The 16207-nt window shown below is 40.2% G+C and overlaps 1 protein-coding gene across 1 annotated transcript; it reads left to right on the top strand.

Annotated features, from left to right (window-relative positions):
* Positions 1-8627: 8627 nt before the first annotated feature.
* Positions 8628-14863, top strand: LOC128488652 (putative nuclease HARBI1). The gene is made up of 4 exons (XM_053461687.1): positions 8628-8658; positions 11062-11778; positions 12246-12614; positions 13090-14863. Coding segments are annotated over exons 2-4 (1068 nt in total). The 5' UTR covers positions 8628-8658; positions 11062-11081; the 3' UTR covers positions 13092-14863.
* Positions 14864-16207: the final 1344 nt, after the last annotated feature.

Raw genomic sequence — 16207 nt, 5'->3', positions numbered from 1 at the left:
CGCACAATCCGTATTCCCAATGTAGCCCATGGCAACCGCCGCAGCATTATGACGCAGCAAGAGGAGGCTTAAATGGTCCACACGCGGGTTTTTTTTATGGCGCGTGCGCATTGCACTGGTAAAGTGTATGAATAAGGTGCATATAAAGATATGTGGTGTACTATCATGTAGATGAATTCTCCTGTCTAGTAGATCTTGATTTATTGCCACATCAGTTATACATTGAAACATATGTATTCACGGCCATGTTTTGTTTTTTTCCAGGCATATGTGAAGCACAGAGAGCTTGATAGCAATTAGAAACACTACTCATTCGCCAAACATGTCCTGGCAGGCAGTGCCACCATCTCTACATGCTTGCAACATTCCCAATACCGTAACCCCTTTAGTTTTGGAGATGCCAGGGAAGATACTAAGAGCAAAGAGAGGTGTTGTTTGCGCTTTCTCAATTCTACCACCACCATCTCGCAGAATGGGAAAAAAAAATAAAGCGAGATGTCGTATGTGGCACAAACAGTCTCTCATTTCTGAATTAGGAGTTAATGGCAATAGACGCTAACTGACAGCTCCTGCCTGCTTTTGCATGCAAAAAAATTACTTTTTGCAGTAATGCCAGTGTTGGCATTTTCATACAGCCCAAAATGACCTTGGAAGTGTTTTGGTCCTTAGATCTTCGCGGAGAAGATAGCTAGACATAAAAACGTCCTATAGTGATATGGTGTTAATAATACAATGGTTATTGTTGTTTGGTTGCAAACTAGACAACAAGACGCAGAAAGGAGCTATAAACTCTGAACATCCTCTGAAGTTTCCAGTGTTTGTTGTGATGGATGTAAGAGAGCAATTCTGGATTCATATGTTTTTCATCCATATTCTCGTGCCCTAGAATAAAGTGTGGAAAATAAAATGCCTTACTTTACAAGTTATATTAAATATTATATATGGAGGGTGAAAGAAATTGAGATTTTGTGAAAACATGACACATTGATTTAATATTGCTAAATGTAAAGTGATGCATATGGGAAATAAGAGCGCTGATGCTACATGTAGATTGTAAGCTTGCAAGCAGGGCTTTCTCCAGCTAATGTATCGGTTTGTCTTAGTCTGTCAATTCTCGCCTTGTCATACCCCTTGAATATATGTATTGTATTAAGTGCTGCGTAAATTGTTGGCGCTATGTAAATAAAAGATAATAATAATGTAAACTAAATGGCACTGGGTTATGGGAAATCTGAGTTGAAGAAAGAGTCGGTGGTACCACAATCAGTGCCTAGCTCAGTATATAGTTATAGGGGTAAAGGTGCACAGTACACATACAGAAGTCTCTATAAACCTACCTCCCTTGCTTTTGTGCCCAGGGGTGTAACCAGAAACCACAGGGCCCCAGGGCAAAAATGTCCCACAATGCCCCCTTTGCCCCCAAACAGCTTGTGGCTGCCACCTTTTCCCCCAAGCAGCTAATCAGTGGCATCCTAACCCCCAATCACTCTGCTTGTGCCACCTTTGTCCCAAACAGTTGGTCTCTGCCATCATTGCATCCAAACAGCTTGTCTGTGCCTTCTTTGCCCGTTGCAGCATACACTCTTAACATACTGAAACATACTTACATAAATTTACATATGCTATCACACACAAACACATGCTTAAGCATACACTTACTCATACCAGCACACACACACACTTTTTAACACACATGCTCCCTTTCACACCACTCGCTGGCCACTTTATTGGGTACACTTTGATAGTACTGGGTTAGACACGCTTTTGCCTTCAGAACTGCCTTCATTCTTCCTGGCATACTTTCTATAAGGTGCTGGAGATGTTGGTCCATATGGACATGATGGCATCACGCAGTTGCTGCAGATTTGTTGGCTGCACATCCATGATGCAAATCTCTTGCACGTCCCAAAGGTGCGATTGCGTTTAAACAATGCTCAATTGGTACTAAGGGTCCCAAAGTGTGCCAAGAAAATGTCCCCCACACCATTACACCACCACCAGCCTGAACCGTTGATACAAGGCAGGATGGATCCATGTTTTCATGTTATTTACGCCAAAGTCTGACCCTGCCATCTGAATGTCGCAGCTGGAATCCAGACTCATCAGACCAGGCAACGTTCTTCCAGTCTTCCATTGTCCCATTTTGCCAATTGTAGCCTCTGTTTCCTGTTCTTAGCTGACAGGAGTGGCACCCGATGTGGCCTTCTGCTACTGTAGCCCAGCTGCTTCAAAGTTCGACGTGCGTTCAGAGATGGTATTCTGCATACCTTGGTTGCAACAAGTGGTTATTTGAGTTACTGTTGCCTTCATCTTGAACCAATCTGCCCATTCTCCTCTTACCTCTGACATCAACAAGGCATTTTTTCGGCCACACGACTGCCGCTCACTGGATATTTTCACTTTTTCGTACCATTCTCAGTAAACCCTAGAGATGGTTGTGCGTGAAAATCCCAGATCAGCAGTTTCTGAAATATTCAGACCAGCCTGTCTGGCACCAACAACCATGCCACGTTCAAAGTTACTTAAATGCCATTTATTCCCCATTCTGATTCTTGGTTTGAACTTCAGCAAGTTGTACATGCCTGAATGCATTGAGTTTCTTCCAGGTGATTGGCTTATTAGCTATTTGTGTTAGGAAGCAATTGAACAGGTGTACCTAATAAAGTGGTCAGAGAGTGTATACAATCATGCTCACAGACAAACAAAACACATACATATCCATGCTCACACAACCACTTACACATTCATACTCATACATACAAATGCTTTCACATAGAAATTGTTGCTTACATGCAGATTAATGCTCCCTTGCATAAAAACATCCAAATCCCACCCTCCCACCCGTTCCTCCTTATCTCTCCTGCAGCTTCCAGTATGCTTGTTCACAAAAGGTGTATCAAGATTACCTTATGGACATCACATGACTCTGCTCCATTCCTGCTGCCCCTGCGGAAGTCTGCGAGGCACGAGACAGCTGCAGAGCAGGTAAGGGGTGTATGAATGAGTATGCGTGTTTGAGGAAATGAATGAGTATATGAATGTGTGTGTGGGACAGATGTGGGGAGGTAGGGTGACCACATGTCCCGGATTGCCCGGGACCAAGGACTTGCATTGTCCCGGAATTGAAGCACCGCTTTTTTGGATTATTTTTTTTTTACGCGGAGGAGAGAGAGCGCCGAGCAGGGTACATTATGAGAAGGGAGAGGGGGGTACATTATGAGAAAGAAAGGAGGGAGGGAGAGGGGGTAGATTATGAGAAAGAAGGGAGGGAGAGGGGGTAGATTATGAGAAGGAAGGGAGAGGGGGTAGATTATGAGAAAGAAGGGAGGGAGAGGGGGGGTAGATTATGAGAAACAAGGGAGGTTGGGAGATGGGGGTAAATAGTGAGGAAGAGGGTTGTAAGAATATTGAAATAAAGAGTGAGATTGAGTGAGAGAATAAATGAATTAGTGTGTGGATGAATTGTGTGAATGGGTGGGATGGGTACCCCAATGGGTGGGGTGGCTCCCCACACAAACACTTTAAAACTGCATAGCTTCTATCGTTATATACTGGCGCAGACATTGAAGGTGGTACAGCATTACTGTTTTTATTTACTGAGGCAGACATTGACGGTGGTACAGCATAACACCTACCACTATATACTAAGGCAGACATTGACGGTGGTACAGCATTATACCTATCACTATATACTGAGGCAGACATTGACGGGGGTACAGCATAACACCTAACACTATATACTGAGGCAGACATTGACGGTGGTACAGCGTAATCTTTATCACTATACATTGAGCCAGACACTGATAATAGTGCAGCTGTCAGGCTCATCATAATATTGCAGCCCTTAACTGGATGTTGGAGTCCAGAGCGCAGGAGTGTAAGAACGCAGTGATTGAAACAAACTTCACAAAGGACACAAGCAGAATGTTTGGTTATAGGTTATATTACAAAAGCAAAGCAAGGCATCTTACCAGAAGCAGCAGAGTAGGAGGCATATCATGCATATGAGGGTAGAAAAGTCCAGGCAAGTATTCAAAAGGGGAAATCCAGTAGGCAGTCCGGGTGAAAGCGGTAACAGGTAGGCAGGTAGACAGGTAGGCAGGTAGGCAAATCCAACAGGCAGATCCAGCGTCTGGCATGAACTGTGGCTCCAAATAACTTAATGAACTCACACCTCTGTTACTGGGAGGCAGGGATATGAAACCTGTTCATCAGATCAGGTGTGAGTTGTCTAGGCTTCAGGTGAGGGAGGCAAGGTAATGGTATAACAAAACACAGCTGAACATAAATACACAGCACATTAATTATATACATAGCAAGACATGCATACATGCCACAAAGGACAGGCAACAAGGCAAAGAACACAGGGGCTAGAGTGAGGAGCTGAGATGTATATGGGAAAGAGGGCAAAGGTACATAAAATACAGACAGAAATAAACAGGACAGCAAGCTGTGGAGAGGAGTTTAACTCCAGGCAGACCACTTAAAGGGGCGGCCACACCTGGCAGTTTGCAGGGCTGGGGCTGAACCCTGACAGCAGCATAACTCCTATCACTATATACTAACCCAAACATTGATGTGGTGTAGGCCTACCACTTTATTGTCTGGCTTAGGGATGCACCGAAACGAAAATTCCGGACTGAAACCGTAAATCCAGCATTTATCTGTCTGAAACCAAATATGACCCCCCACCATAAAAAAAATCTCACACTATTTAAAGTAAGTAACACAGCAAAATAGGGCAAAAAAATCAATAACAATATTAATATATATATATATATATATATATATATATATATATATATATATATATATATATGATTGTTAACAGCACACTCCTATCATGCCCAGGTATGCCCAGATTCCCGCATGTACTAGCTGACTTGGCATGTTAGGAGTGTGATTGCTGTTAGCAATCAAATATATATATTGTTATTATTATTGTTCACATGTGAACTCAGCACTGGAGGCATAGAATCAGACATACAAATCCCGTATTTGCAAGTATACAATAATAATGTATGGAAACATAGCAAGAGCTAAAACTACAGGCATAGATGATAGGTTGCACAACCAAAAGCCAGCTCTGGTGTCCACACTGCCCACATAGAACCTGACCAGCACCCTCCTCACTATCTACCCCCTCCCTCCCTCCTCACTATCTACCCCGTCTCCCCTCATCCCTCCTCACTATCTACCCCCCTCCCTCCTCACGATCTACCCCCTCTCCCCCCTCCACACTATCTACCCCCCTCCTAATTATCTACCCCCCCTCTCCCCCTCCCTCCTCACTATCTACAGCCCTCCGCCCCCCACTAGGTACGCTACTGATGTGTGGATAAATTTTCTGAATGAGGGGGAGTATGAAGTAATGTGTGGATGAATTGTCTGAATGAGGGAGAGTATGAATTAATTTGTGGATGAATTGTCTGGATGAGGGAGAGAATGAATTTGTGAGAATGCATTAATGAATATGTGTAAATGATTTGTGTGAGTTAGAGAATAAACGATTATGTGAATGAATTATGTGAATTTGTGAGTGACTGTAAAAGTGTTAGTGTGAATCATAGATGTATAATTGATTTGTGGAAAGGCAAAGATGGCACAAGCAAGGTGCCTTGGGGACCAAGATGGCACAGGCAAGGTGTTTATGGGACAAAGATGGCATAGGACGGGCTCTTTGGAGACAAAGTTGACGCATGCTGTGCTGTTTGGGGAAAAAGATGGCAAGTCTTGTGTGTGTTATCTGGTTGCTGGTCAGGTTCTATGTGGGCAGTGTGGATGCCAGGGCTGGCTTTGGATTGTGCAACCTGTGATCTGTGCCTGTAATTTATGAGGTTTTACCTATAATGCTGAGTTTTTATGCAAATTCCAATTTGTCTATACTTGCAAAGCTGGGTTTGTGTGTTATTCTGTAGATCCATATCTGATATGCTATGTTTCCAAGTACAGGGTTTTTATGTATTCAGTTGATCAATATCTACAGTGCTGTTGCCATGTGTTTATCTATACCCTCAGTGCTGAGTTAACATGTGATTTCCAGTTAATGTGTTTATCTATCCATGCTATACTATGTTTCCATACATTATTTATGTATGTAGTTATGTAGGTTTGTATCTCTTATTCAGTAGATCTATACATGCAAGTGCTGTTTTATGTGTTGTTTATAAAATGTGGTCACCCTAGTGGGAGGGGGCATGGCACAGGGAGACTGTAAGTGATTTGCAGACCCCATACTGCTGGCAGCATCAATACACAAGTGGGGCAGCTAGCCAGGCTTCTGCATGTACTGGCTGACTTGGCATGATAGGAGTGTGATTGCTAACAGCAATCACAGTCCTATCATGCCCAGGTTCCAGCATGTACTGGCTGACTTGGCATGGTAGGAGTATGATTGCTGTTAACAATCATATATAGATGATATATATATATATATATATATAGATGATATATATATGTATATATATAATTATTTCATTTTTTTGTCCAATTTTGGTGTGTCAACCACACTTTTATTAAAACTAAGTAACACACCAAAACTGGACAAAAAAATACAATGATATTAATTTATATATGATTAACTGCAATCATGCCCTATCATGCCCAGGCAATAAGTACATGCTGGAATCTGGGTATGCCAAAGATTGCTGTTAACAATCATATATATATATTAATATTGTTATTGATTTTTTTGTACCTGTGATCAGCCTGCGGGGGACACTCATGGGTTTCAAGAGGGTCTCGACAGACCCTCTTGGAACCTTTTTTAGTGTGATTGTTCCCAGTCAGTAGAAGGGCGCACTGTGCCTTTCAATATGACAAATGTGATGTTTGTGACTGCAACACTTTCCTTGTAAAACTCAATACAAATTTGTGTTAAAAATATGTCTATCTAGAATCCCAGTTAGAGCTTTTCTTAACTTTTATTTTGTAAAGATTATCGGAACCACAAACTGTGCTATGATGTTATAGTTAACATTTTTCCCTTATTTTTAAACTACTTTTTTAATGCAATGCATATAAATGGTTAGCACTTACTTTGATTGCCATACTGTAGATTACACTTGCTATTATTTTATTTTCACACATCTGTAAGCTTAAATTTACATAACATGTGCTGTGTTACTTCTCATATTCCTGATTTTCTAATGGCAAATGTGACAAATTTGTTTTAATAAATCACATGGGGTGTCTTTATTACAAATGGGCAATAGAATGGCTGTTAATACTATGGATTTGTATCAGCAGTTTTTGGGGTATCTCTGGTTACACAAGGGATTATTCATCAAGGGTCGACTGACCCAAAACACAACCATTGGATTGTTATCTTCATCTAATTGTGTTCACTATTACATTTAAAGGACTGATTTGAAATTTCTCAATGTCTATCTTTCTACTGAAGACTCTGTGGACTGATATCCTAAAATCACCAATACAATCAATTGGAGCTAAACTCAACTCAAGCTGGGGGAGGCTTTTAAAGGGTGGGCCACGGTGTTAAAAGCAGTCGAGAAGGATCAGCAAATAGTAGGATTTAGCAGTGTCTAAATTATTAGTCAATTGAGTAAGGTCAGTCTGAGTTTTTAGAGCAAAATCCAATTTCATGACACAGAAATAAAGAGTTGGCATCAAGAAATTTAGTCAGTTGGGTATATCCAAGTTGTTCAAGAAGTGTGAGTGTTAGAGGAAATAGAGAGATGGGCGATTGCTTGATAGAATGAGTTCAGGGAAGGTATGTTCAACATGGGAGTTATGACGGTATGCTTGAAGGACGTGGAGAGGGAAAGATTGGAGATGGCACCAGAGTAGACAAAAGAGATATAAGAGGAGAAAGGATCACAGGGACAGGAGTTTGGGCAAGAGGAAAGAAGAAAATAAAAAGATCTCTCCGGTGACTTAGAGATCTATAAATAGATAAAAGAGATATAGTAAGTTTGGCAAGGGATAAGGCTAAATAATAGAAACGTAGCATGAATTTATATTGCAGGAAGTGCAATACAGGTTGAGACTTCCTCCAGCAGTTGATACATCTTTGGAGGTTTGGAACACTGAGTGTTATGAAGTGTGAGTTGTGTCCACTTTCTCAATGCAAGGGATGGGTTGTCAAATACATATAGTGATCAAATAATTTTTTTTAATAAAAGTGGAGCCCCAGAACTATTGGGCATGATTTAGAGTGAACAACAAATACAACATCGATACCACTGATTTACTCTACATAACCCCTAATATGTTCTGTTCCTTGGATTCTGTCTAATGCTATGGATGTTAAGTACATATTGTAATAGTCTAGCAACAATTAAATATTAAATGGATGCTTGGGTTAGAACTATGTAGATCTACTATTGTGGCTCCAAAAAGTGGAGCCTGGGAAAAAGCACTAGGGATGCCTTCCACATTACTGAGACTTTCCTCTGTTTTTTTTGTTGAAATGTAACAGAGATGGGGATGCACAGAAGATCCATATTCCCTTATTATATTACATGCCATTGATTGGTGTGCAGCCAAAAATGAATATACAGTATGGCTGGGGGGGGTGCTTAAACCATAAGAAAGCAAGGGGTTAAAGCAGGAGAATTCTGTAGGAGAGGGTGGAGCCAGTAGGGGGAAATGAGATGAGAGGAAGTGAAACATTCCAGTGTTCCTGGATCAGAGCAGGTGGTAACATAGCACCCCACACAGACACACGCACACTACAGGGTTAATTCATGTGTATCTAGAATAGATTGTATATGTTCGTAGGGGAGCGGGTGGGCACAGACATTGTGGCTGCATGCAACCTCTTTTGTTTGGGACCATCGTCCGCAGATGAGAAGGGCCAGGATTGTAGAACATGACTCCAGGCTTTGTTATGTTTTTTTTTGCTAAGTAGAATGCATAGCATTAAGCAACATAGTTTGGAAAAAATAATCATTCCTTCTTGATTGTCGCAGTGAAATGTAAATAGCAGTCTGCCTTCACTGCATGCTGCAGACTGCTCTGTCTCATAAATGGACCGTTAGGTTTCCATCCTTGATAAGCTTGGAGGAGGGGGGGGGTTGATGGGGAAGCAGCTGCCCTGGAGAAGTCTCTTCTTAAATTACTATAATAACGTTTCAGATCCGCATTGAGAAAATCTAGATTTTTATTTGAAATGTTAGAAATATGCGTATAGATGTCGGTACTCAACGCGTGTACATTCAATTTTTCTTTAATCACAATTGCAATTTATTGATCGCAAAACAGCAGACAGAGGGAGAAATAGCATGTAACAACGTCGAAAATGTAACAAACAAAACATAAAATTTTTCTTTAATTACGATCGCAATTTATAGATAGCAAAAAACAGAGAGAGAGAAATAGCATGTAACAAAATAGAATATGTAACAAATGAAAAATAGCACACTGCAAATAGGATGCCATACATATATTTATATATGTATAAAACTGTATTAACCTTTACGCGGTGTTAGTGTAAGTATAATGGAAGACTTATGTAAAGACATCCTGATCATCCATGGATGAGCATGCAGAAAATATTAAAAATCGAATTAGATGTCATGTATAAAGGGCAGTCTTGGTACAAGCTCTTCTCTCCTTCTAAACAATATGTCTTTTGTCTGTTATCGTTGGTCATTGATAGTTTTATGGTTATTGTTAATTTGTATTATCCCTTGACCCTATTGAAACATTTCGCGCTCTATCAAAAAATGTAGTTGTAATTATAATGTATTAATCTGTACAGCAACCATCAGAAAAACTCAATTTATTGCTGTGGCGATTGCGCCATTGCAAGTTCATCAACGGGGTCCTTAAAAGCCCACCGTTCTTGCCAGGATGAAATTAATAAAAAAGTGCAATAAGGCTAGATGGCGCGCCCACTGGCAGGACCTCAACACCTGTTGTATATTTATATGTAAATGTATCTTTCTTATGTATATGTTAACCACCCCATATTTAAATTATACAACGCAGCAGAATATGTTAGCGCTTAATAAATGAAGTCTGATTTTGAATCAGAAGATTAAGGGTTTGTGTACCTTCAGGGCTGAATGTGGTTTAATTCTGCAGATTATATGTTTTAAGGGATCTCAATATGCATGGCTTGGAGGAAAGAATAGAGAAGGGAGATGTGATAAAAGCCTTTAACAAGGTACACGAGGGAAGTTTTATTTCAGAGGAAAAATGTTAGAACAAGAGGTAAATCTATCCTGACAAGTCAAGATTGTTACTGGAATCTGTTTAATATTTATTAAAGGAAGTTAAGGATAATGTATCTGTGAACTTATGGGTAGACCTTATTACAAAGTACGAGGCTGCATTTTATTATTTGTTGATGTGCCATTTTCTTAAATATTCCTTTCTTGAAATATTGGGAAATATTGACTTGATATCAACGGTTTTGAAAATAGGGTGAAGTGAAAATAGATTAAATATATATTTAAATTAAATTATATTAAATATTTATTTAAAAAAATGGTTAAAAAAAACCTAAATGTTAAGCTGGTTAATATATTTTTATACAGAAACATAACCATTGTAATAAAAACCGGGGATCGCAATATGGTTGATGTTATATCTTGATCAGAAGACGTGGTAATGATGCCATTCTGTCTTCTTCTTAAAGTGGACATGTTACTTCATGTGCACTTAGCTTTTCTGATGGTTCTATAATGTAGCAGATAAAGCCTGTTTTTTCTTCTGCATTTTCCTTCATCATAGAAGTCCCTGGTAGAAGTAACCCTAGATGAACATTACAGAGACATGCCAGCCTCAAAACAGCACTTTACGGCTCTTTGATACCTCTTTATGATTTGTTTGGTCATGATAGCTCAGATCATCAGCTACAGAAAGATCTCCAGCTCTCTATGATGTAGGAAGTAGCAAAGTATAATTATTTTATCTGCTAAAGTATAGCCGCGGCACCTGTTAAGAGAATGTCTTACAGCTTTTTTTTGTTTAGGAAAGAAAAAAATAACCATTATTCCATCTTTGTGTATTTTTTTGGGCTACTTTAATTTGACCGTTGGTTATGTCCTGTGTTCAGCCATTGCACTGGTAATGTTTATTCTCTATCTCCAGCTTTCAGTCCAGTCTTAAGTATGGAGCTACGTACCATGTTCCACATTCATGAACAAGGAGTGAAGGATGAACTGATGAAACAAGATTCCAATCCAAGGCACCGAGAGCGGATCTTTAGACCACGAATCTCTCTTTTTGGATTAAACGAGGAAGAAGTGAGATCTAGGTACCGCTTCAGCACCGAAGTCATTCTGGAGCTTTATGAACAAATCCAGAATGATATTGAGCCAAATTGCGAGAGAAACCATGCTGTCCCAGGGATGGTGAAATTGCTAAGTGCCCTGCATTACTTTGCGTCAGCATCTTTTCAGGGTACGGTTTCTGCTCTGTCCGGCATATCGCAGCCCAGTTTTAGTAGACACTTGACCCAAGTGTTGAAGGCCATTAACAAACTTACTCCTCAATACATTATTTTCCCCTCGGACAAAGCTGCTATTCAAACAACAAAAGATGGTTTTTATAAAATATCCGCTTTTCCTAATGTTATGGGGGCCATTGACTGTACCCATGTTGCTCTCTCACCTCCCACAGAAGATATTTATAGGAACAGTAAAAACTTTCACTCCTTAAATGTCCAAATGGTATGCGGGCCTGACATGAGGATTTTAAACCTGGTAGCTGGGTATCCCGGGTCTACCCATGATTCGTACATTTTGAAGCATTCAAGCTTACATTCCATTTTGACATCTGGAAACCTACCAAAGGGCTGGCTGCTGGGTAAGTACTTTATTAGTATTTAAATCAATTTATTTGTATTACCCCTTCCCCCAATTATGATATATCCATGGCAAAATAAAGTTTCTGAGGATCCTTCCTATACAGAATGGGTAGTGTAAGGTAAGATGATTTAGAGTAAGGGACGTTTCACAGTAAGGGCTGTTAACATGTGGAAATCACTTGCAAAAAAATAAATAAGAATATTCAATCAGGTCATTTAGCAGAAATTTAGAGCTGCCACCCATCAGAACCATATCGTAAAACCTAGGAAAAAGCCCTGTGTGCGGCGCTAATTTACTAGTACCCAGCAATTTATTTGTGAAGAAAGTTATTTTTCTTACTATTTATAAGTTAAGTGTCTCACTAAAATTCAGGTTATATATTTAGAACCCATTTAATGCAGTGAATGTTCCCTAATTATTAAATAGGATTTTTTTTTTTAAAGTATGTTGTATTTTTTTTTATAGCGGACGATGCATACCCTATAACAGAGTGGTTGCTAACTCCCATCAAGGACCCCAAAAATGCAGCAGAAAAACAGTATAATGCTGCACACAAGACAGCTCACTCCGTCATTGAGCGCACGTTCGCTTCACTTAAAAGCCGCTTCCGGTGTCTGGACCGTTCTGGTGGTGTGCTTCAGTATTCTCCAGAAAAAGGGGCACAGATTATCCTGGCGTGTTGCATTTTGCATAACTTGGCCATCATTAGAAATCTGGATGTTGACATTGTTGATGATCTTGAAGCTCCACCACCAGTAGCACCCGTTTCAGAAGAGGAGAACACACAGGCCGGGAAACAGACCAGAATGCGAGTGATTGAGAGATATTTCACATGTAAGATCATAATGGACAGCACAAACAAAATAGTACTACTCTCATTCCTTTTTTAAACTGTCAGTTTATAGACAAGACAAAATACTACTCACCAGCTTCAGTATGCACTATAAAAAGCCAGCTACAAGATGTTTCTCCTACAAGAAGGGCTTTGGTAACCTGCATTATACATTTAAGCCATTGAAATGACATAAATAATAATACAAGGCCAAATAGGCCCAACATGCTAAAAAGACTTTCCGAGGTTGGACCTTCATTATGCGTAATAAAGATGGAGATTTGAAACACAACTACATACACATTTTAGTAAATACATCCAACATTCATTCACTGTAAAATGTAAGTGCTTAAGAGTAAGCCTTGGGAGCCCCAAAATACAAATTACTGTCAAGACCATATATAACCCTGTTGAGAATATTGGTTTTTAATCTTAAAACATTAGCATAATTAAATCGTGTGTTTATTGTTTCCACAGGAGGCTTTTGTTTCGGATCTCGGCTGCTCCTTCTCGATGTAGCTGGTCACATCTCAGCATCTACGTGGACTTACACGTTTGCGTGTACCTATTTTATCCCTACATGGAGCGGAATATCTAACGGTGTGTTAGTTTAGACTTATAAGCATTTAGGCAGCATTCTATAACTCCATTTGACATGTTAGAAAACAAACCCTACTTTTTTTTGTAATGCAAATGCTTGCTTCAAAGACTTGATTTCTTTGATCCATTAGCTCAACTAGACGTATGGATTTGTTTCAGTTAATCCTATGGGTGTTAACAACCTAGGTGCTTTTTGTCGTGCCCTGCTTGTATCTAAATCATTAATAACCAGCACATCTGTCTTCCTGGAGCTGAAGAGATGATATCTGGTTCTATAACTCTTTTTTTTATTTTAAATGTATGTTTATTATGCTGTGTGTTTTATAATGTAGCCTGCACATCCTCACAGTTCAGTTGAGATATAGTGTGAGAGGGCTTGGAGTTACATTATAAAACCGTTGCTTGTATGCTCCATATATCCTTTGCCATATGACATTTTGGTCATTCTAGATATATATCAAGTTGTTATAACACTTTATTAGTACCTTATTGCACATGTAAATATGTTCTTTATCACCCCTCTTGTTAGTGTTATAGCGCTATTGCTCTTACAGAATGTTTGGTTACTCTTTATTGACTCATGAGAAGAGGATATTGAACATCATTCCAAGCAGTCATTTGTCTCTACTACATTGTCATTTATCTGTAATGTTTTGTCACTGTAAGCTGACGAAAAATACTTTACATCAGTAAACTGCGCAACAGATCTTTTATTACTCTGAACAGGACGGTGGCGGTCAACTATATTGTAATTGAACAATAGCCCAAGGTTCACAAGCACTATATGGGTGTTGGCATGTACAGTCTGCGTGGAGCTATAAACAATAGTCCAATGTTAGAAAAAAAAGATAAAATGGGACAGAACAGCATAGAGAAAGAATACCTGCATGAACACTAAGGAGCCAAAGAAAACAACTCCCATAACACTCCACCCTTGGAGTCACTATATACCATTCCTCAGTGGCAAGAGGCAAGGCCTCTGCAGTTTTGTGGGAGCAACACCGGTGAGTATACACTGTCGTTCCTGTGCTGTCAGGTAGTCCTAGGCTGGTGCCTCCTTGTAGGTACCACTCTTTACCTGTATGTGTGTCATGTTTGTCTCTGTTGATTTAATGTCCACTGCACCAGTTATCTGTTTGCTGGTGTCAGCTGCGTCCTGGAAAAATATTCCTCCTCGTTCTGCCAGAAACTATTTCCACTTTTCTAAAGTCTGTTTTTGGGCAACTGCAGTATAGGCCGCAAGGCCTCCTTGACGTACCAAGTTCCCTATTGGCAGATCAGTCCTTACTATGACTGGACTCACATGTGCTGGCTCTGAATGCTGTAAAGCTGTATATGCAGCTAGCAGTTCTTTCTCTAGAGGACTCCAGAACCCTATCAGTTTTTTTCTGGCCCCTGACCTCGGAAACTTTTGCCACAGTTGATCCCAAGATGACAAATAAAGGACCACCAATATAGCTTGGGCTTTCTTCACGTTTCTCTGTCCCTTTGGGTTAGCTATAGTATCCAAAACAGACTGAGGTATTGTTTTCTGAAGTCTGTGCTGTGCCGTGCCTAGAAATTTGGCTTGTTGTGCAGGCCTTTATAATTTGTTTTCATCTATGACTTACTCTCGACATCACATCCATTGAATAAATGTTTGTAAATCCTTCTCGACTTGTTCCAACGTGTCTACCAAGATCATGATATCATCAATGTAGTGGTACAGCAGGCATGTTATGGGTGGCATTGCCTCTAGATGAGTACAGTAGGAGCATATTGCTGTACCTCCCAAGTAAATGGAAACTGATCCTGAGAAAAAGGCATTCCCTAAATATATAACTGCATGCCAACATCCAACAGTCTGTTCAATTGTCTCTATCAATAAAATCATATCAGACCCTGCTGCTGCAAACGGACAGCCTTCAGGTTCCATCTGTTTTTTCTTCACTGGCCATACAAGGCCGTACACTCCTGCGTGAAGTAGTCACTGTGCGAGGTGTGTAAAAAACACATATGTCCATTCTCATCCAAGGCAGAGAAATGTGCGAGCCAAGGTAATTCCATCGGTAGAGCTCCTGGTTAAGGCATGCGTAAATATAATCTGTACCAACGTGGTATCAACGCAAAGACAGAAGCATTACAAACAACAATTTCAACAACTATGGCAAAACGTGATTTCACCTTGATAGAGAGCTATGTAATATTTAAGGAACTGTATCTCTAGGGTTTATCAGCCTAGACCCAGAGGAGGTTTTGATTTCCCTAATATGGTTGCTGGGGGGAGGCCCCCTCATTTTTCGGGCTAGGAGTGTATCTGGGTCGTTATCCTGTTCAAAAAAATCTTTGAACAGACACCTCTAGTGATCAAATTGCCTCCCGTGTGAAATTTCATCAAAAGTATCCCCGTTGGCTTATGGTCACTATTTTACCAAGGCTCTCCTCTTTAGTCCTCTCCCTGGTCCTTTTAAGATATGTGGCCTTGCTGATGACTGCCCCCCCTCATGACCACATTGTGCCATAGTGTGTGTAATTGTGTGTTGGGAGTGTTGTTTCCTTTGAAGAACGTGATGAGTGTGGAGTGGAGGTCAGTGGTTATTTCTACCCTGGCCAAAATGATGTATAGTTAGGTATTTCAGAATAGTTTCCACTAAAGTGTGTTCCGACCACGTGATTTTGTGGGTTTTTGAAGAGGGCAAAAGTGGTACCTGCTGTTGGCTGAGGAGATATAGTCTATCTGAGTGTAGGGTTCGTGCAAGTTGGAATAAAATCTATAGTCCCTTACTGTGTAATGTAGAAACCACCAGCAGTCCACTAGGTTAGTAATTTTCACTAGTTCCTCAAAATTATGGCTGTTTGTGTTGGACAGTCCCATTCTATAGTAGGTATGTGTCTAAAATTGGATTAAAGTCCCCTACGACCACTAGTGTGGATCGAGTGACACGTAATAGAAGGCCAGGAGAACACATCTGCCCCCTGTATCTCTGGTTACAGACTGGAGTTGAAAATTTAGGTG

Source organism: Spea bombifrons, chromosome 1 (genome assembly GCF_027358695.1).
Source record: "Spea bombifrons isolate aSpeBom1 chromosome 1, aSpeBom1.2.pri, whole genome shotgun sequence".
Taxonomy (NCBI): Eukaryota; Metazoa; Chordata; class Amphibia; order Anura; family Pelobatidae; genus Spea; species Spea bombifrons.
The sequence above is the reverse complement of the archived record's forward strand: the minus strand, read 5'-3'. Positions and strand labels throughout refer to the sequence as shown.